This window comes from Schistocerca cancellata, chromosome 2 (genome assembly GCF_023864275.1).
Source record: "Schistocerca cancellata isolate TAMUIC-IGC-003103 chromosome 2, iqSchCanc2.1, whole genome shotgun sequence".
Lineage (NCBI taxonomy): Eukaryota > Metazoa > Arthropoda > Insecta > Orthoptera > Acrididae > Schistocerca > Schistocerca cancellata.
The window spans coordinates 686,064,538-686,087,665 of NC_064627.1; the positions used below are offsets into that span (position 1 = coordinate 686,064,538).

At 41.0% G+C, this 23,128-nt stretch overlaps 1 protein-coding gene across 1 annotated transcript in view; it reads left to right on the plus strand.

Moving 5' to 3' along the window:
• LOC126162427 (probable aconitate hydratase, mitochondrial) overlaps positions 1-23,128 on the plus strand; it is a 113,170-nt gene that overhangs the window by 9,444 nt on the left and 80,598 nt on the right. Inside the window, exons 2-3 of the mRNA XM_049918929.1 lie at positions 16,595-16,755; positions 17,014-17,239. Coding sequence (XP_049774886.1) covers positions 16,595-16,755; positions 17,014-17,239 — 387 coding nt within the window. The remainder of the gene's footprint in view (positions 1-16,594; positions 16,756-17,013; positions 17,240-23,128) is intronic.

Here is a 23,128-nt window from a genome sequence, read left to right on the forward strand (position 1 = left end):
TCGATTTGCATCTATCAGTTAATCACAGAAAGCACAGGACGTGATGTAGTCAGCTGATTGCAATATGACTTTTTTTGTCATGCGCACACAGATTAATATACGTATAGTAATGAATAAGCTGTGCCTTTACATATGATTTAGATTGTGACAAGTACTTGGCTTTTCGTCTGAAGATATTATGATGATACACAAGAGCACAGCTTAAATTTGTGTGTCAAAAGAGCAGCAGCAATGTTTATTTAGTTGCTTGTCAAATATGTAGCTCTTTATTCCCGAATAGGTTGAGATTGGCTGACTGGATCATGTATCTTGTGCTGGTTGTGTTTAGCTGATAGAAGCAAAGCAAGCAGTCACTGTCTTGATTTCAGTGCTTTTAAAGTTAACATGCTTGTTCAGTATTTCATTTAAATGTGATTTGGTGTGCTACAGTGGCAGAAAGTGTATAATAGTGTTTCCAAATAACTAAATATAAGAGTGATTGCTGTAGCCATTCTGTACTATCTAGCATATTTTTCAGTAAGCGAGTTATACAAGGGTTGGTCAAAAATATGGAAACACTGCAAACTCGACACATTACTATGCCTAATATTGTGGATGGAACTCATTGGCAGACAAAACAGCTTCCAGTCATCTCAGACTGGATAAGAATGGGTCCTTTGTGGTTTCCAAGGGAATCTTACCTCAGAATGCGATATTTCATTTATTAGATCAGTATACTTCCCATATATCCATTCTGCAATTAGTTATGGGATAATATTCTGGGGAGTGAACAGGGAAAAATCAGAGCTATGTTCGAATTGCAGAAGAGAGTCGTACGTATAATGACAAAGGGTGACAGTATGGCTCACTACCTCAAACTTCTTAAAATGCTGGAAATCTTAACTGTCTCATGTGAATATATTTTTCAGAATGTTAAGTACATTAAAAAAATATTGGACACTATGTTAACAATGGTTCAGTACATGGTTACAAAACTAGAAACTGCAATAATTTGCATCTGGATAGAAAAAAAAATAGTTAAAACACAACAGAGTCTACCGTACAATGCCATCAAATTATGTAATAAATTACTGCAAAACATAAAAGATATAGAGACAATCTCCTCCTTCAAAGAAAAACTAAAAAAAATTTTACAAAATAAAATTTACTATACAGTAATGGAGTACTAGAATTAAAAAAGGTTGCATAAAATCCGAAAGTTTTGTGTTAAACTATATGGAGAAGTATTAATTATATAAGACTGAAAAATGTAAATTAGATTATAAGAAAATTTCACTGTCAACTATTGTATAAGAAACAAATTTAAACTGTTAAATTGTCTATTATTCAATGATGAAATCCATACAATGTAAATTTTTTCATGGATTAATAAAGAAATCAAACCAAACCATTCTTCCTGCAAAGTAGTGGCAAGTTCTCATAATGATGGTGGAGGTGGATAGCAGCCTTCTCTGTAAAGGAGACCACAAGGACTCAATAATAAGGAATTCTGGCAACTGAAGTGGCCAGGAGAGATGCGGCTGTTTGGACAATGTAAGCTGTTTGGCCAGGGTCCCTGTCTGTCATCTTGGAACAGCTCAACAGTTACAGTAACCAACATTGTAGCACGAGATGGACCTGATTAGCTAAAACTGTCACATAATCCTTGACACTAATGCAAAACTGGAGCATAATTGTAGAGCCCATTGAATGCCATGGTATGACTACTTAAATCGCTGTACAACTGAGATGTTTCACTCCTGGGACATAAACTCAGCCAGAAATTGGAAACAGTGTGAAACAGCTCATCTGACCAAATGACTTTCTTCCCTTGCTCTATATTCCAAGTTTTATGGCTTCATCTTCACCTTTTCCCATTATGGGCATTTGCATAACTGATGAGTAGTCTTGCAATTTCAGCTCATTCAGTAATTTCCTGCTTATGGAGCTCCCTTCATGTTGATTTAGTGCCAACAGGGTTCACAAGTGCAACTTCTAGTTCTGGCATTAGGTAAGCATCCAATTCCACCCACCTGTTTTGACCCTTTCGATGCAGGACATCATCAATATGGTGGAAACGTGTACTTTCAGTGTATACAATATGGCGATGATGTCATCGCTGAATACTCTTGCCAACAAAGGAAAAAATGCCGCAAGTGTCTCACCCCAACAATAAAATTAACTAACAGGACAAACATGGAAATTTGGGGGTTTAGGGTTCTCACAAGCTAAATATATAACAATACAAAACACCGCACCATCCCAAAACAAATATCATATAAAAAGAAAATCTTAACGTACATCTTAAATGCTACAGGCACAAAACCAACAGCAACTGAACACTTCGCTTGACCCATATAGCTCAAATGAAGCTCATGATACCAGAAAAGCCAACATTTTCAATTCCAAAAAGTGGAATCGAACACTTCCTTTGATCAATATAGCTCAATTGAAGCCCACAACACCAAAAATAAACAAACACCCCCAACTATGAAAAGTGGAATTGGACATTTCCCTTGACCTATATAGCTTAAACATGGGTCATGATACCTACTGGCAAACTGCTAATACCAAAAACAAAACTTGGAATAACTAAAAAACCGACACCCCCATATTCTCTATATCAATTAAAACACAACTGAAATACCATAAATATAAAACAGACAAAACATCACAATAACTATAGAATAAAACCAAAACAAAGCTTACTTACCAACAAAATCACACACACACACACACACACACACACACACACACACCAAGGTAGTCAGATATAATAAAAATGTCAAACATATAAACAAAAGGAAAAAAAACATAACAACTCACTGAAAATATAGCAAGCACTTCCAAATCCACATTACAGCACTAACTACCTAGACTCAAATAAACCTACATTATCACAAGAGACTCACATGAACTCGGTACCAGACATTACAGTCAACACCCATAACCAGAGGGCACCATCAAATACATAAGAGACATCTACAAATACAAACAAACTCGGAAACACTGTGCCGTAGTGACATCACACACCACAATACCATTATGTCACGGGGAAAGCAGGCAAGTCGAATCAGACACTTCCAATGATCCTCAGTTATTCAGTGAGATTTGCAGCTGTTGTCATCGTATTTTCATATCGATCATCTTCAATAACTGTGTGTTACGTTCACTCAACACACACTTTCATCTGTGTTGCGACTTAGCAGTTGCTGTTTTTCCACTTTTCCTAAAAGTGGGATAACTGCCTCTTAAACCATGAAACACATATACTACCTCGGTTAGACACACTCGTCATATGAGCCCATGTTCGACTTCGTAAAGCTCTGGTGTACTGCACTCACAACTTTACAGGACACTCTTCTGACCACAGGTGCCATTCACAGTCAAATACAACAGCGTGACCTGGAGGCTTGGTTAGCATCTGTATTTATGTTCAGGCATACATTTCTTATGATATTTCCATATATTTGTCCAGCCCCTGTATTTATAGTTAATTAAACTTATTAAAGCTAATTGTGTAGCATCAATGATAGGCCTGACTTTCTCATGATTATACTGTAATCTACATTGATATAATTATAAAACATAGTATGGTAACAAAGTGTAGCACATCCCTATGTAACCACCTGAGAAAGAAGAAAAGAAATAGTGTGATTGCTGTCTTAACTCGTTGATAAATTATAAAAAAATTCAGCTGATTATCATTAAATGCTCTTGTACAGTTAAACATTTTTAGGGACTTGTTTTTCAATTTAATTAGACAGTAGTCTTTGTGTCTTCAATGTAGGTATTGTAACTATGGATTTCATATCTGCTGCTGAAAGTATTTGTATTTAACTTTTATATGAATGAGGCATGCTGCTTATATCGTCGGTGTTTAAACGTGGTTTGAAAACTGTGACTTGTTTATTTTATAAAGATACATTAAAACAAATATCTACATTGTTTATTTTCTTCAACAATATGTTCCAAGGGTTTTACAGCCTGTTTTAGCGAAATGTTTGAGAGCTGACTATTCAGTGTTTGTATTTCACAGGCAGTTAAACAACTATTCTAGACAGTTCAGTGCTCTTATCTCACCATTTCTTAATCACACACAGCAGCAGATAGGGTGCCAGCATTCCAGTCCACGGCGGGTCACTGGTTCAACTGGTGTACAAATAACAAAAATGTACACATTTTCTTACTCTCGTTTTAGTTATGTTAACTGTTATTTTACACTGGAGTAAGTTTTAGGGGGTTCATCATTATAATTAAATAACTTATCGGGCAAGAGATGAATACTACACAAGTAACAAATTATAAAAATAATGCATACCTTTTCCTCTCCTGTTTGAAGTTGGTGTTGTGTACCCATAGTCAATCAGATATTGATGTTACTATGGTTCAGTTGCTTCACATCTTGGAACTTTGAGATGACTGTCAATCTCTTGTGTAGTGGCACCACCGTTTAAGATAGGAAAAAGTTAGATTCGGTGCATTGCTTCTGGGCGCACAAACTGCAGCCAGGTGCAGGCCTGTTAACAGTAAGTTACACTAACCAGCAGTTGCGAAGTAGAATGGAGGCCACAGGGCTGTAGAACTGCTGAAAACAGCAAATGCATCAGTGTACATGGTGCAAGTTACAGGCAGAAGGGGCCCACTGGTCTACCTTGGTGTTATGAGTACATGACTCGGAGCGGTGCATTAGCAAAACAGAGGGGCACAGCCACATATAAATAGGTGCCAGTTTTCTAACAAAAGGGATTCAAGTGTGGCAGCTCTCTTGGATGGTGGGGCATGTCACACCACCGGCTACACACAGCAGCAGATAGGGTGCCAGCGTTCCAGTCCACGGCGGGTCACTGGTTCAACTGTCGGAGGCCAGTGCGGTGTCCGTAGACAGCCATCAGCGGGCCACTTGACAGCTCGCTACCGCAGGCAGTCTTGTTGGCTCCCAACACATGCCGGAGACATCTCAAGGCGGGGGCCACAGATTTGGTTGTCGGATCGCAGGCACTTGTCACTGCGATCTTAACCATGACAGTGAAGAAGCAGGCAGCGGGCTGCCTTGTGGCTCCCCAGCGAGCAGCGCTGAGGCAACGGGGGCGAAGGCCACTGAGTCGGCTGCCGGCGCATCCTGACATTGTCAGAACACCGCGGCTGTACATGGGTGGGACGCCCCAGTATGTTGCATGGGTTGCAGAAGGAGCCCTTCCGCACCAAGCTGTTTTGGAGACAGTGAAGTGGCGTTCTCAGCATCGGTGGACCCTGTGATGCAGACAGAGAGGAACGCGGCACTGTAGCAGGGAATAATAAAACATTTGAAGATCATGGCTGAGTATTTATATGGCGCATTTGACAGTTACCATCCACATCCACCATTCCTCCCACGCACGCCAACATATACATTTGGCAGTGACAGCTACATTTGGTGTCGGAATAGCGGGCGTCGTCTGTACAGTACGATGTTGGAGCCCACCGCCTGCATTACAGTCACAAAATGTGATGTGTTGACCAATTTTTCTTTTTGAGTGTTGGACGCTTTCTTTCTTTCTTTGTGTTGTCAGAGTAAGTGTTGGTGTGTTTGGGGCAGTAGGATTTTTCTTCATTCGTGGCATTTAATTACCTTTGTATTTGGTTGAGAATGATGATTTATTTATCTCCTCCTAAACAGATGACGATATACTGAGTTGTAGGAAGTCAGTTTAATTTTGTGATTAAATGTTTTGTTTCTGTGGGATTTTATAGGTTGAGATGGGACTAACTGGGAATGAAAGCAACACAATGGCAGAGTCAGGGACGCAAGGTTTGTTGGAACCAGAAGAGGTGCAGATTTTGTTGGAAAATGTAGCACAATTAACAGCGGACAATACGCAGTTGAGAAGTGAATTAACATCTCGGAGTGAGCGGGAAACCTCATCCGATCAGTCGTTGTTGCCTAGGGTGCCGCAGCAGGAGATTGATCCAGCTGCTGTGAGTTTGATTATTCCATTTTCTGGCAAGGCATCCGAGGATGTGTGTTCATTTGTGGAGGACTTGGTAACTTCAGCTGTGATGAAAGATTGGTCTGATGAACAGTTGTTACATGTAGCCAAGATTAGATTAACGGGTGATGCGAAGACATAAGTGGTGTCCTCAGGCCTTAAGGAAGGCAGGGCAGTTTAAGCAATTGAAAGAGATGCTTTTACAGAGGTACAAGAAACAGAATAGCGCTAGGTACTTTAGGGAGAGGTTGAGTACAATGGCGAAGAAACAGGTGGAGACGTTAGAGGAGTTTGAGGACAGAAGAAGAGAAATTAATGAGTTGATTCAGAGTGATGAAGCGAATGGTCTTCTGTTGCAGGAGACCAAGCAAAGGGCACGGAATGTGCATGAAGAGACTCCAAAAGATTTGTATTCAGCCATTCGGCTGGCAATCCAATGTGAGGAAATAGATGTGGCAACGGGAGTAGGTCATAGACAAACAGTGTTTACAGTGGGTATGTTATGAGTGTGGTCATATGGCACATGCGCAGAGGCAATGTACCCAGTCACGAAGGAACAGAGGAAGGGTCGGAAATCAGCAGTGTAGAGGATGGAGTTAGTAGGGATGGAAAATCGTTTAAAACGGCGGAGGAGGCCCAAGACCCACCTAAGGGAGCTCTCTTTTAATTTCAATGCTACAAATATGTATGCAGAGGTGGAATGTTCAGTGGTAGGATATGTAGGAACTAAAAAGTTTAAGATTTTGTTGGACACTGGGCGCAAGTTTCAGTAGCTACTAAGAGTTTAATGGGACAAAGGAAGTTAGACCCACCGCGTTTTAGGTCACACCTTTGGGGTCAGTGACGGTCGACTTACGCATAGGGAAAGTCCAATTTGATTCTTGCTTGGAGGTAGAACCATGGGTAAGCAAAGGCTATGCCATGGCCCTAGGAGTAGATTTCTTGCATCAACATCATGCCAAAATTGATCTTGGACAACGAACTGTGGAACTTGGTGGAATGTTATTTCAGCTAGGGGAAACTGTTGTTGATGCAGAGCTGTCGTGAGGGGCACTCAATGCAATTAACAAACCAATTGAACCTTGTACATGAGCATTACGGCATAATTCACTGGAGTGTGTGTCTGATGGCACGGGGAAGTCACTTTTGGTAAGTGTAGAGTCAAATCTATCTGTGTTTACACTATGTGTTATTGAACCATTGTAGGATAATGAAGTTCTGGATCCATTAGGTTGTTTTGTGAAACGATGTATTGTACACGTACAAGAGGGAAACGAAGGGCAAGTAGTCCCTGTGAATGTGCATAATTTTAGCGCTGTAGATGTGAATTTGTGGATAGGAGTTTTAGTAGTGAATTTGGATGTACCAGATGAGGAAGACTGGTGTTCGAGAGGTAGGCGTAGCTATCAACTACTAACTGTCGATAGAACTGCATTGCATAACAAAGTTAAGCATTTGAAAGGAGAAGGAAAAAGAGCATACGAAAGAATTGTTTTGGGAATTTAAGGATTTGTTTTTTCTGCGAGGGCCGTTACCAGCAACTCCATTAGTTCAACGTAGGATACCAACAGGGAACGAAGCATCTGTTTACCATAAACCATACAGAATACCGAGGTATTTGCAGCCAGTTGTGGAGGATTTCATTGATCAGCAGCTTGCAGATGGTATTATAGAGCATAGTAATAGTTGCTGGAGAGTGGGCATTGTCGTTGTGCCTAAAAAATCTGTGGCTGGAACTAAGAAATACAGGTTCTGTCGTGAATACTGATACCTCAATAATAAGACAGTAACAGACGCATACGCCATTCCAAACATATCAGAGACTTTAGATCACTTAGGACAGTGCCAGTACTTTCCTATGATTTATTTGACAAGTGGTAGTCATCAGTTGAGATGGCTCCAGAGGATCATCCAAAAACTGCTTTCTCTGCTCCATTACCAGTACATCAGAATGCCATTTGGTGTGAAAAGTGCTCTGGCAACATTTCAGAGGTTGCTAGACAGTGTGTTGAGAGGTTTGAAACCACGGCAGTCTCTTGTCTATTTGGATGATATTATAGTGTTTTCAGGTAGTATGGAGCAGCATAGACAGCAGTTCAGGGAAGTCTTTATGAGGTTAAGAGCAACTCGTTTGACTTTGAGTCTGGAGAAGTGTCATTTTGCATTGGAAGAAGTGAAATATTTAGGTCATGTCATCAGTAAGGACAGAGTGCTAAGAGATCCAAGATTGGTACAGGCTGTAAGGGATTTTCGGGAGCTGAAAACAGTTAAGGAAGTGCAATCATTCATCGGAATTTGTAATTTCTATCGAAAGTTCATGAAGGGTTTTGCAGATATAGCCAGCCGTTATTGCGATTGTTATGGAAGGGTGTGAAATTTGAGTGGACAGAACAGTGTCAGAAAGCATTTGACAAACTGAAAGAAGTGTTATCAAGTCCAGTTCTTATGTTTCCAGATTTTGAAAAGTAATTTATTCTAGCATGCAATGCATCGAATCAAGCATTAGGGTGTGTTCTTAGTCTGGAAATTGATGGGAAAGAACATCCTGTAGCCCATGTGTCTAGGCCAGGGGCGGGCAGGAATCTTGCACATGTGCGGTGCACTTGCACGCGTGCAGTTAACAGGTGTTCTGCTTGCACACAGGGGCAAGCTAGCCCCCCGCTTATCTCCCATCCCCACCATACCTTCTGTCCGCTCCTTCCTCTGTAATGCGTTTTGTTCCCTAGCTTGCTTTATTGAGTGAATGAATAAGGTTAGTAGGAGTGCTTGAAAGAAATCATGGTTTGAAAGAGTACCTATTACCTACGATACATTTTATTTAATTATCACAGGTGGAGTTTACAATACGTTTAATATCTGGAACAAAATTTCTACATACAGACAAACACAAACAGTTACGTAAATTTTCATCACCGATGTTTGCTCTTAACCGAGACTTATTAATTCGGCAAATGGTTTTCCAGCTCTCGCTATATTAAGCGCAGTCTTATAACTTGCACATACCGCTGGGCTATTATTGTTGTCGTCCTGAAAACTTGAAAACAATGCTCCATAAAATGTTAAATCAGTTAGATGAGAGACATGACGAGAGGAAATCGCAGATCTCTCGTGACAACAGCAACTACGACAAATTCAAATGGCTCTGAGCACTATGGGACTTAACTGCTGTGGTCATGAGTCCTCTAGAACTTAGAACTACTTAAACCTAACTAACCTGAGGACATCACACACATCCATGCCCGAGGCTGGATTCGAACCTGCGACCACAGCGGTCACGCGGTTCCAGACTGTAGTGCCTAGAACCGCTCGGTCACTCAGGCCGGCCACCTACGACAGATTCATCTGGTATCGTCAGATCGCTCTTCTTAAGTTCAGTCAATTCCCCATCCACTCAGAATCCGACAATAAATTGTACTCGTCCTTGTGAAATTTATTATAATGGCCTTCAATATAAAACTTCCGTTGACCAGCGAGAATACTGCGACATATTAAACATTTCGAATTTTCGCGTTTTTGCACAAAGAAAAAATGATTCTCCCATTACTTTTTAAAAGATAGCAAATCTCCACTTCTCCATTTCTTGAAATAAAACGTTCACTACATAGTGCTCGCTTCGCGTCAACGTCCGCAGCTTAGCCTGGCACTACACTGCTGCAACCTGCCGGCTGTCGCCACAACCCCGGTTGACGCCTGCACGCGAGCAGCACACGTGCAGCGCTGTGCGCTCATGAGCCGCGTGCAACGTTTGCCCGCCCCTGGTCTAGGCAGTTGAATGCAGCAGAGAGGAATTACTTAACAATAGAGAGGGAGATGCTTAGCATAATCTATGGAATCACATATTTTAAATGTTATTTATATGGAAGAAGATATTGGGTAGTGACAGATCATGCTGCATTGAAGTGGTTGTTGGGGTTGAAGGATCCGTCCACTAGACTCGCTAAGTGGGCTGTGAGGCTTAGTGAATTAGACTACAAGGTGGTGCACAAGCCTGGGAAGAAGCACGGTAATGCGGATGCACTGAGTAGAAAGGTGACAAAAGTAGAAGTTGTAGATTATGACCTAGCAGTGTAGCAAGAATTATAGGACATGGACAACAATTGTAAATTGTATTGGACACAACACGGTCTTCTGTGCAGGGAAATGAAGATAGGGCCAAGGGTAGTAGTGCCAGCAAAGCTGAGAGATGAAGTTTTAAAAGAAGTACATGATCATGTGTTATCTGGTCATGGTAGGAGTAGAGCAACGAGTAGGAGAGTGGCGGAGAGGTATTGGTGGAGGGGTAGGAAAGTAGTTGTGGTTCAGCATGTCAAGAATTGTATACCATGTGGACAGAGAGCAGATTCGAGTCAGAAATGGATAAAGCTACAACGATTGCTGGAAGCAACATGTCTGTTTCCTGTGTTGGAATTGATGTCTTAGGATGTTATCAGTCGAACACCATTAGGGAAAAGATTCGTTCTGACAATAATAGACCATTTTTTCGAAGTATGTGGAGATGGTGGTTATGCCAAATCAACAGGCAGCAATGGTTGCACAAGCATTAGTGAACAACTGGATTTTGAAGTTTGGTGTACCAGAGACAATAATTACTGACCAAGGGACCAACTTCATGTCGTATTTAATGAAGGAACTGTGTGAATTGTTGAACTTAAAAAAGTTGTTGACGAGCGCGTTGTATCCACAGGCAAACGGAAGGACAGAATGGGTACACAGAACATTCGGGCAGATGCTGAGTTCTTATGTGGATTCTCATCATCGTCAGTGGGACAAGTATTTGAAGCATATTGTATGCGCATACAATGCAAAAGTCCATACCAATGCTGGTTCGTCTCCATTTGAGGTAGTGTATGGGTGAAAAATGCTGTCACAATTTGATTTAATGAAGCTACAGAAAGGAAGGACGTCAATTCGTGAGGGAAATTAGGGATGTTTGGAAACGGGTACAAAAGGCAAATACAAAGGCTTTGGAAAGGCAGAAAGACACCGTGAAGCGGAAAGGAAGTTTACTGCAGTATAGAGTAGGGAAATGGGTAATGCTATCCAGCCCTTATATGCCAAAAGGGAAATCGAAGAAGTTCATCGCGAGGTAGCAAGGGCCATACCAAGTAGTTGAAACAACGTCCCCCGTTAATGTTAACCTTCAGCTACCTACTAGAACAACGTTAGTATACATTGGGCGGTTGCGGCTATTTAAGGGTTGTTCAGATGTGATTCCAGGCAAGTTGCAGGAAGGGGGGGGGGGGGGAGAGAGAGAGAGAGAGAGAGAGAGAGAGAGAGAGAGAGAGAGAGAGAGAGAGAGAGGGGGGGGGGGTGTTATGTGCAGGGAAAACCAGGAAGATAAGAGTACAGCATGATGTACCGTATGCTTTGCGATCCAGAAAGTATTAGAGTATTTGTAGTTTTTTGTTTTCTTGTTATGTATCATTGGGTTTGTGTAGATTAAGTAGGCATTGTATTTGATATGTTGTTTGTGTTTTCAAGTATTGTGAGCCAACTGGGGACAGCCGTCTTTTTGAAGAGGGAGGAAGGAAGATAGTGATCCCTGTCCTCAGGTCACTGAAAAGGGGAGCATTGAGCAAGCTGGTAGAAGTAAAAAAACTGAGGAGATATTGCTGATCTCAGCAGTTAACAGCCGGTATGCTGAGATGACGAGGGAGGATTTACGGAGCTGCCACAGAGGGAAGGTAGTGGTATGTCCAGCCAGGGTGATAAGCACATGTGCATGGTGCAGTTATTTTTGGCCACGAGGAAAGAAATAGACTATCCAAGGGATGCCATGGAGCCGCAGTGGATCGAGATGCAATGGATCTTCTTCACCTATGAAAATTTGATGGTAGTAGGAAGTTGTTTTGAGCAGGGAGTATTTGCCGAAGCGAAACATATGGAGCTCGAGGGTAGCGGAATTTTAATCAATGGAACTGCATGTAACATAATTGGACTGATCTCCCATGTGCCAGTGTCAATTTCAGGAATCACGCAATTGAATGTTACACAGCCACAGCTGTACTGGCCAGAAGCAACTTTAGAGTTTTTGCCAAGGCAGAATCTTACCTTGTTAAATCAAACTCTGGAATCAGGTCTGTTGAGATCCGTAAACCAGTTCATTTCAGAGCAAGAGGGGGCACATACCAGCCGAACAGATTGTGCAACCTGTTGCTCAAAATAGGGAAAGGCAATGACAAGTAACAATTGTTTTGAGCACCTCTGTGCCAAGTGCCATCGCAACCTTAACTTTGTTGTGTGTTGTTTTCATTCTGATCAGGCAGCGAACCAATTCAAAGAGGGAACTGACGGAAGTCTAAGTCCCAGTGGATTGGATAGGGGTTGATCAAGCATTAAGTGGAGTGGTCATCCAGTAAGGATTTTTTACGTTCGTCTCATGTCATGTGTTTTAAGAGGACTAGGCCACATCTAAGTTTTCTAATAGTAGTAGTAAATATGTCTTAAGTATGTGCTGACCCAAACAAGTTTAAGAGTAGTTAGAGCTCGACGCAGGGGGCCGGGTCTTTCGGAAGGGGGAATATTGTAGCGGCACCACGATTTAAGATAGGAAAAAGTTAGATTCTGTGCAATACTTCTGAGCGCAGAAGTTACAGCCAGGTGTGGGGCTGTTGACAGTAAGTTAAGCTTACCAGTGCTTACGAAGTAGAATGGAGGCCACAGGGCCGTAGAACTGCTGAAAAGAGTAAACGCAGCAGTTTGCATAGCGCAAGTTAGTCAGAAGGGGCTCACTCGCCTACCTCGGTGTTAGGAGTACATGACTCGGAGCGGCGCGTTAGCAAAACAGAGGCACACATCCGCGTATAAATAGGTGCCGGTTTTCTAACGAAGGGGATTAAAGTGTGGCAGCTCTCCTGTGACAGCGGGGCATGTCACATCGCCGGCCACACTCAGCAGCAGATGGGGCACCAGCATTCCAGTCCACAAAGGGTCACTGGTTCAACCGTCTGAGGCCAACAAGGGTCCGTAGCCAGCCAGCGGCGGGCCACTTGACGGCTCGCTACCATGGGCAGGCTTGTTGGCTCCCAACATGTGCCAGAGGCATCCCAAGCTGAGGGCTGCTGATTTGGTTGTCAGATCGCAGGTGTTTGTCACCGCAATCTTAACCACGATGGCGAAGAAGCACACAGCGGGCCACCGTGTGGCTCCCCAGCGAGCAGCACTGAGGCAACGGGGGCAAAGACTGCTGAGTTGGATGCTGGCGCATCCTGACGTCAAAACACCTGCGTTGGATGCTGGCGCATCCTGACGTCAAAACACCTGCGGCTGTACACGACTGGCATGCTGCAGTACATTGCATGGGTTGCAGAGGTAGCCATTCCTCGCCAAGCTCTTTTGCAGACAACGAAGTGGCGTCTTCGGCATTGCAGGACCCTGTGATGCAGACAGTGAGGAACACGGCACTGTAGCTGGGAATATTAAAACACTTGAAGATCATGGGCAGGTTTTAATATGGTGCATCCTGACTGTTTCCATCCATGTCCAACCTTCCTCCTCCGCACGCCAACATATACATTTGGCAGTGATGGCTACATAGAGGGTATTGTGACGAGGACATAAATTTTTGTCTGTCAGGCACGATTTGTAACACTTGTGGGAGGGGGATTCCTGGTTTGATAGTTGCCTGGTGACTCGCATAGTGGGAACAGCCGAACAGAAGCTTGTCTAGACCTGCTACTTCTGGGGGGGGGGGGGATATTCGCAATATGGAGATGTTTAAACTTTGATTGTTGTATAAGGTAGATGTACAACGAAAGATATTTCTTTTGCGTGCCGCTCTTTGCTAATAGGTTAACAATATAGCTGTCTCACACCACAATGCCCTGTCACTCAGAGAAATTGCATATTTTTAATCATTTGATCACTGGATAGTTTATTTACATCAAAAAGGTAATAGATTGTTTTCAAGTTCCAGGATTGACGTTCTAGTTTTTTAAGGTCATTCTTCAAATCTGTTAGTGGAATATCACTGATATTATGCGTTCTGTATATGAGTGCTTCTTACTCCCAGAACTTCAACTGTAAAATTGCTCATTTTGAGGGAGGAGGGTGTTTCCATAGTGGGGCACAAGTATGCAAATCCTCTTGCTTCACTCGACTTACATCTGCAAATATATCTTGATATGCTTACTGGGCACTCTAAGGTGTGCTGAATAATATTTTGGTCTTCAGAGATAAAAGTGAAGGAATGCCTTGGTTGACATGGTATGGATGGTTTGTAGCAAGGGGTTTAACACTAAAGTCAGGTGTCACATAACTCAATATGAGTGGAATCATGTACTTAGTGTGACTGTAACTGCAGGCTAATAGAGGTATTTCTTTGCTATGCAGCATATCCTTGGTACTGCTTGTTTTGTTGGACAACTGAAATCCCTGAAGGGGGAACAGTGACACAAGTGCCCTGCAAAATATAATTTCCTGAGTTAATAGATATACAAATTTACAGTGTCATTTCTTTGGCTTCCATCAGTAGTAAGTTTGTCAGAGTGGATTTCATAGTGCCAAAACAAGTCTAATAGCATGGTGCTGCAGGATGTCAATTGTGTTGAGGTTATATTTTGGAGTGTTTCCATTCAAATTGCTACCATAATCCCATACTGAATGAACGAGGCTGAGTTTTAGTGAGAATAAACCCATTAAGTTTGCTCCCTACCATACTTGGGACACTGCAGGTAGTATGTTCGTGCGCAAAAATTTGGGTGTTAGATACCTGTCTGAACGTTTATTTCATGCTAAAGATTAGATTCCTTGCATGTGTTACAAATATCCAAAGTTCAGTATTTATTCTTTGAGATGACAAGCTGTATCCGAGGTTGACATTCCTTTGATACACAACTTCCAATGTAGAATAAAGTACTGTAGTGTTAATAGTAACCTTGAGCTTGATGAGTATTTAATTTTATTTCTTACTTGAAATAAAAGATTCAGGTAAAATATATATATATATATATATATACCTAAAAACAAAGATGATGTGACTTACCAAATGAAAGTGCTGGCAGGTCGACAGACACACAAACGAACACAAACATACACACAAAATTCAAGCTTTCGCAACAAACTGTTGCCTCATCAGGAAAGAGGGAAGGAGAGGGAAAGACGAAAGGATGTGGGTTTTAAGGGAGAGGGTAAGGAGTCATTCCAGTCCCGGGAGCGGAAAGACTTACCTTATGGGGGAAAAAAGGACGGGTAAACACTCGCACACACACACATATCCATCCACACATATACAGACACAAGCAAACAAAGTTTGTCTTTAAATATGTCTGCTTGTGTCTGTATATGTGTGGATGGATATGTGTGTGTGTGCGAGTGTTTACCCGTCCTTTTTTCCCCATAAGGTAAGTCTTTCCGCTCCCGGGACTGGAATGACTCCTTACCCTCTCCCTTAAAACCCACATCCTTTCGTCTTTCCCTCTCCTTCCCTCTTTCCTGATGAGGCAACAGTTTGTTGCGAAAGCTTGAATTTTGTGTGTATGTTTGTGTTCGTTTGTGTGTCTGTCGACCTGCCAGCACTTTCATTTGGTAAGTCACATCATCTTTGTTTTTAGGTATATTTTTCCTTCATGGAATGTTTCCTTTATATATATATATATATATATATATATATATATATATATATATATATATATATATATATATATATATAAACTTTTACTCTGCAGCTGTGCTGGTGCTGATATGAAACTTCCTGACAGTTTTGAACTGTTACCATACTGGGACCCAAACTCGGGACATTTGCCTTTCACGGGCAAGTGCTCTACCGGCTGAGCTACCCAAACGTTTGCCCTAGAAGGCAAAGGTCCCAAGTTAGTCTCAGTCTGGCACATAGATTTAATCTGCTGGGAAGTCACTAATGTATATTATTATTATTGACGTGGCCATCATATTGCTTGTTTCCTGTTTTGCCCAAAATATGTATTTTCCTTATCAGCCTTTTATCACCAGACTCTTCTCTTCAGCAGTACATCATTAAACATCCTGTATCTCATAGCTGCTCTTTTCTTTCCAATGTAATATCCAGGCTATGTTCTGTATGTGTAATTTAGTTTGACATTTGCATCTTGTGAAGAATTACTTTCATATTTAGATCAGACTGAGTCATACACTTTGGAGGTAAAGGTTTCTTTTGTGGGCCCTCCCTGGAAAGTCTCACCCTGCCATTCATTTTAAATGACTAGAAAACCTCAATTTCTACTGATGTGTTTTAGTTCCAAAATAGAAAGTTAGGCCTACGTTAATATTTATTGCACCAGGAATGTGGAAGCATAAACTGTTTGGTTTGTTTGAGGCTCTTACAAGCAGCATTTTGAATAATCTTTATTATGAACATTTTCTTTTCCTGCAATTCTCACTGTCCTCCTCGTGCCTTTTACATAGAAACAGTGCATTGTTTGAACTATGCCAAATCAGTCAGTGCTTCAATTTCAAAATCCCTGTTACGTGATGCCATGTGCTTTTTTACTAGAGAAAGTTTGTGACAAACACTTCTAATTACTGTAACTATTTTAGTAGCAAGTAGTTTCAAACACAAGTTTGAACCTTATTTGCACAAATATTATGCATTTGTGCTTGTGCTGTGAAATAACTTTGTGTCACATGAGCAGTTTTAGTGTTTGTTACCAATTGCTACGTTTGCAACGTAGGGAACTCCATGGCTGGTTGCTGCACAAGAAATTCAACGGCGATGCTTTCATGTATCGCCGCTTGCTGCTGCGGCTCGGAAAGTCGCCATGAGCAGGTTCGACAAAGACAGCTACTTACCCTACGAAAAACTTGAGAAGAACCTTAGTATTGTTAAAAAGAGGCAAGTATCCACCTGTTGATTGTTTGGCTTCTGTTATTGTTAAGTGAAAATATAAAGTTGACTTTTTTGTTTGAAATTTGTAGTGTTAATAGTATATAACATGAAATTCATTTATGTTCATATGACACATCTATAATTTAAATTGCAAATTCTTAGGAATGTTGCAAAGGTTAAGTGCATATAGGTGGTATTCTGTTTAGATGCTTAAGGTATTAAAAACAATGAATAATGAATCATTGTACTTTGGTTTCACAATAGACTGGGTCGCCCTCTGACATTGTCAGAAAAGGTTCTTTATTCTCATTTGGATGAACCGGACAAGCAGGATATTGTGCGTGGCACAAGTTACCTCAGGCTGAGACCAGACCGTGTCGCAATGCAAGATGCTACTGCACAGATGGCAATGCTGCAGTTCATCTCATCAGGTCTGCCAAAGGTTGCTGTTCCATCAACAATACACTGTGACCATCTTATAGAAGCTCAGGTACGTGTGTATTGTGTTAAGACTGTCTGACAGAATAGAATAAACTGAAAAATGTAATGTAAATGTTGTATCATAATATATTGGGGTAAATAGCTTAAAAAAAAAACTTCCACATTAACTGTCAAGTTTAAAATTTGACCAAGAATGTTGTCATCTGAGACATTAAAGTATAACCATAGCATACCAAGTGCTATCCGAATTGAATTGAAATTAAAGAAGCAAAGAGGGTATTAATTCCGTGAAGAAAAGATCGAAGCATTCATTAAGAGAGAATGCAGTTTCCAATAAACAAGTTAATAATAATTGTTGATTATGCAGCATCATTGAGCTATGCTCTTGATGCCAGATATCTCTGTAAGAATTTAAGGTATGTATAGCCCAGGTGCCAATGCGGCTAAGTTGATGTTAAAAGATTTTGGAGAAAAGCGGAAAAACGTACTCTGGCTCTCTTGGCAGTGTTACAAAGGTGGCTATTTTCTCAGTAAATGGAAAAAAAATTGCATTGAAAGTTACATTCTACAACTCCTATGCCCGAGTCATCCTTCATAAAAAAGGAGCCACTACTAAATACTGGTATTTTCTTTACTGTGTTATTGTTATAAAACTTGTGCACCATTGCTATCCTCCATTTCACAACTTCTATTTCTAAATGCTTGATTTTCCTGGCAGTCATTTTCTTTCCATATTTTCAGTGCTTTAAAGTATGGTAGTATTTAGAGAGCAGTTACTCAATTTTGATTCTCAAGGTTTCTTCTTCTTCTCAACTATGCAAACTCTTTTTGGGCAGACATTAATCTGTTCTTTACTTCATTCTTTGAATTAGATGCGTTGGTTTTGGACATCACTGCATTTGTTCCACCATGGCGATTTCAGCTGTATTTCACAGTTTTTATGGCAAGAAATCAGCAGAAATACGTGGCAGGTAGCCTTGACATATGACTTATTACAGTGTACAGTTAGCTTTAGAGCAGTGGTTCTTAAACTGTGGGGTGTGACCCAAATAGTGTGCAAGGGGGAACGTGTTATGTTGGGTGGGGGGGGGGGGGATATGTTCTTAGCAACAAACAGTTAGGTTGGTTTACCTTTTGTCAAACAAATGTCATGCCGTTGATCTGGTTTGAATTTCACCAGACTTTGGAGTTAACGCCAGGCATAGTCAATGACAGTATGAAACCCCAGCCACATTTTCAGCATTGTTTGAAACGATTGGTCGAGCTGTGCGACTTCCTTCAATGCCATCTAGGAACAAAGCCTACACATGCGAGCTGAGTAGTCTTTGTTCCTAGGTTGTGTTGCTTCTTTAGATAGTCAGCGGAATACCCTTTGTCACCTGTGCCGTTACTGTTTCCGTAACTATCCCATGCAGTGCAAGGTTTGGCTCATGTGTCTCAACGCATCCCAGTAGTGACAACTATAGTTATAGTCTTATAATTATAGACTTTGTGAGGAAGACTTGACTGCAGTATGAAGCAGTTCCTGAATAGTGACAAACATAAAGACAACAGCAGTCCGTCAAGTGGTGGAGGGGAGGGAGATACTCCAAGGGTGAAAATGAGGAGGTATGATGCAAACTATTTATTGCTATGCTTCACAAAAACTGCAATCAGTGGTGAAGAAAGTCTGTGGTGTGTAGTTTGTTTAAAAATTTTAGCTGCTGGTAGCATGAAACGTAACAAGTTAGAGACCTCTTGAAACCAAACATCCTGAGGTAACGGGAACCCCAAAGGATTTTTTTTGTCGGAAACTAAACGTTTTATGATCTACCCAGAAGAACTTTGCTAGAATGACGAATGTGACGTCTAAGGCCCTTTCAGTCTCTTATCAGATTTCTCATTGAATTGCTAAATGCAAGAAACTGCATACGGTTGCAGAAACTCTGGTTTTACCAGCAGTGATTCGATATAGTATCAACAATGCTTGATGACTCGTTTGCTCAACAGTTGAAAAATATACCTGTCTCCAATGACACAGTGCATAGAAGAATTTTAGATATTTCTGACGATTTACTCGCGCAGTTAATCGATAAATTGTGCAACAGCTATTTTGCACTTCAAGTGGCCGAAGCAACTGACATTCATAAAGATGATTGTTTGATTGCTTGTGTTGGTTTGATACAGGAATTTCTTTTCTGTGAGCTGATACTAAAAATAGCTACAGCTGAAAGCCTTTTTGACATGCTCAATACTTTTTTAAAATCAAAACGGTATATCATGGGTTAGGTGTATTGGAGTATGCACAGACAGAGCTTGCTCAATGTCTGGAATTCATGGTGGATTGCAAGTGAAACTTGAAGCTGTAGCTCCTGATGCTGTATGGACTCACTGCATGATACATCAGGAGGCTCTGACCGCTAAAGAACGTGGTCCACCCCCTCATGAAGTTCTGCAAACAGTTATACAAACAGTTAATATTACGAGGGGCATTTGAAAAGTCCTTGCAAAAATAAAAACTACTTCAGCATAGTCTCCTTTAGACTTATACACTTTGTCCAACACTGTTCTAATGTGTTGATCCCTTATGAATAATAGGAATTGTCCAAGTCTGCAAAATAGCTATTAGTTACTGCAATCACCTCCTTGTTTGAATAAAATCTTTGTCCCGCCAGCCATTTCTCCAAATTGGTGAACAAATAGTAGTCCAAGGGAGCCAAGTCTGGAGAATAGGGGAGGGGGGGGGGTGAAACGAGTTGGAATCCTATTTCCATTAATTTTGGGACCACAACTGCTGAGGTGTGTGCTGGTGCATTGTTGTGATGGAAAAGGACTTTTTTGCGGTCAAATTTCCGGTGTTTTTCTCGCAGCTTGGTTTTCAAATGGTCCAGTAATGATTAATAATATTCACTTGTAATAGTTTTACCATTTTCCAGATATTTGATTAGGATTATCCCTTGCGAATCCCCAAAGACAGGCACCATAGCCTTTCTGGCCGAAGGAATGGTCTTTGCCTGTTTTGGTGCAGATTCTCCCTTGGTAACCCATTGTTTAGATTGTTGTTTGGTCTCGGGAATATAGTAATATATTTATGTTTCAATCCACAGTGATGAAACAACACTTAAAGTCCTGCGGATTCTTCCTGAACAGCTGCAAGCCATCCTTGCAACACGTCACATGATTTCGTTCATGGTCAAGCGCTAGCAATTGTGGAATCCATCTTGTGGATAGCTTTCTCATGTCCAAATGTTTATGCAAAAATTTATGTACCCGTTCATTCAAGATGCCCACAGCACTAGCAATCTCACGCACCCAACTCTTCTGTCATCCATCACCATATCGTTGATTTTATCAATGATTTCTGGAGTTGTAACCTCCACAGGGCGTCCAGAATGTTCAGCATCACTTGTGCTCATACGGCCACTCCGAAAATTTTGAAACCACTTATAAACTGTTTTAATAGAAGGTGCAGAGTCACTGTAATGTTTGTAAATCTTCTCTTTAGTCTCCTAAGACGTTTTGCCTTTCATAAAGTAATGTTTGATCACCACACAAAATTATTTTTTTGTCCATTTTTTGACAATAGCTCAACTTCCTTGATTCACACGAATACCAAACACAAATAAATAGACCAATATGACTGAAACTTGGTGTGCGTTCTTTCCAAAGATGCTACGAACTAAACATGACCTCGATACGCGCCGGTGGTGCCATCTCTCGGATTTTGCACGGGCTTTTCAAACACGCCTCTATTAAGGCAAAACTATAAATTTGAGGCTTTTTGAAGTGCTGTGTTAGGAGATGGGTGCTTGACTTTAGTAATACTCGATGGCTTTCAAAGGGTAAAGTATTGACAAGAATGTTTGAACTGAGGAATGAGGTACTCTGTTTTTTAAAGGAGAGAAGTCACTCTTTGGCAGACCAATTTTAGGTTATGGTTGCATCGTAAAATTTCGATGAGAAATTTCTAGATGTAGTTAATCTTTAAACATAACTAAGTTACAACATTCTATGGTCATTAGTTCACTAGATGTGAATGTGTATTTTAATGTGTCTGCCTTTATAACTTATGGAATGTGCTGGCTGTTAGAATCATTAGTTGATCGTAAGAAGTCCAATATAAACAGACTGTGTTAAATGACTTTATTGCTCACAAAGTATGCATAATTCGTTTCAGAATTATTTACATATTTAGAAATGAAGATGAAATTATTCTGAAAAACATCAAGTATACTTTGTGATCAATAAAGCCATTCCTCACCTGCTGCATGACATTTTATGTGACCCATCCAGCTTAACTACAGATCTGTACACATTTACACTGCACATGGTGTAAATCAGAACGTGACATAGTTCAACTTGGATGACATAAAACCACTCTGTCTACAGGCCACAAGTGGCCCATCGGAACCATCCGACCTCCATTATATCCTCAGTCTGTCTTCAAGAGTCTGCGAGTTCAGTTCCTTCGATATATCTGTGATATTCGTCCATGTATTGAACAAGCCTGTGACCATTTGTGGTTTTTTTCTCTGTATAAGTTCAGTATCCCCTCTCAGTCCTATTTGGTATGGGTCTTGCACGCTTGAGCAGTATTCTAGGATGGGTCACACAAATGATTCGTAACCAATCTACTTTGTAAACGGATTTCATTTCCCCAGTATTATACCAATAAACCATGACTGAGCCTATGTGATCATTCCATTCCATGTCTCTAGAAAGTGCTACACCCAGGTATTTGTGAGTTGGCTGTTTACAACAGTGACTCATTGATGTTAGTCATGGGATACTCCTTTTTTTTTCATTTTGTAATATGCACAATTTTACATTTGTGAACATTGAAAGAAAGTTACCAATCTTTGCACCTCTTTGAAACCTTATCAAGGTCTGACGGTATACTTGTGCAGCTTCTTTCAGACAGTACTTCATTAAGATAACTGCATCATCTGCAAAAATCCTGATGTTACTATTCATATTGTCTGAAAGGTCATTAATATACAACATTAACAGCAAGGGTCCTGACACACTTCCCTGCACCAAGCGAGGTGGCGCAGTGGGGAGGACGACGGTTCAATCCCGCGTCCGGCCGTCCTGATTTAGGTTTTCCGTGATTTCCCTAAATCGCTCCAGGCAAATGCCGGGATGGTTCCTCTGAAAGGGCATGGCCGGCATCCTTCCCCATCCTTCCCTAATCCGATGAGACTGATGACCTCACTGTTTGGTCTCTTCCGCCAAACAACCCAACCCCAACACTTCCCTATGTCACACTCAAAGTTACTTCTACATCTGACGATGACTCTCCATCCAAGATAGCCTGCTGGATCGTCCCTACCAAAAAGTCCTCGATCCAGTCACAAATTTAACTTGATACCCATATGACTGTACTTTGACAATAAGCTTAGGTATCGTACTGAGTCAAATGTTTTTTGGAAATCAAGAACTATTATATCAACCTCACTGTCTTGATCCAAAGCTTTCAGTATGTAATGTGATAAAAGTGCAAGATGGGTTTCACATGATCAGTGTTGTTGGAATCCATGCTGGTTGGCATTGAGGAGGTCATTCTGGTAAAGATACCTCATTATGTTTGAGCTAAGAATATGTTCCAAGATTCTACTACAAATCGATGTCATGGATGTTGGGCCTTTCCTTTGATGTATCATTTCTACTACCCTTCATGTAGACATTTGTGATCCATGCATTTCACCAAGAACTGGGCACGATTTTTTGTTTGAGAGATCTATGGTGTAGGTTATAGTTAGAAGATGGGCTAATTAAGCTGCAAATTCTGTATAGTATCTGATAGGGATTCCATCGTGCCCTGGAGCTTTGTAACTTCTGACAATTTCAGCTGTTTCTCAACACCACTGACACTAATACTTATTTGATTCATCTTTTCAATGGTATGAGGATTAAATTGGGGCAATTATCCTAGGTTTTCCTTTGTGAAGGAAAATTT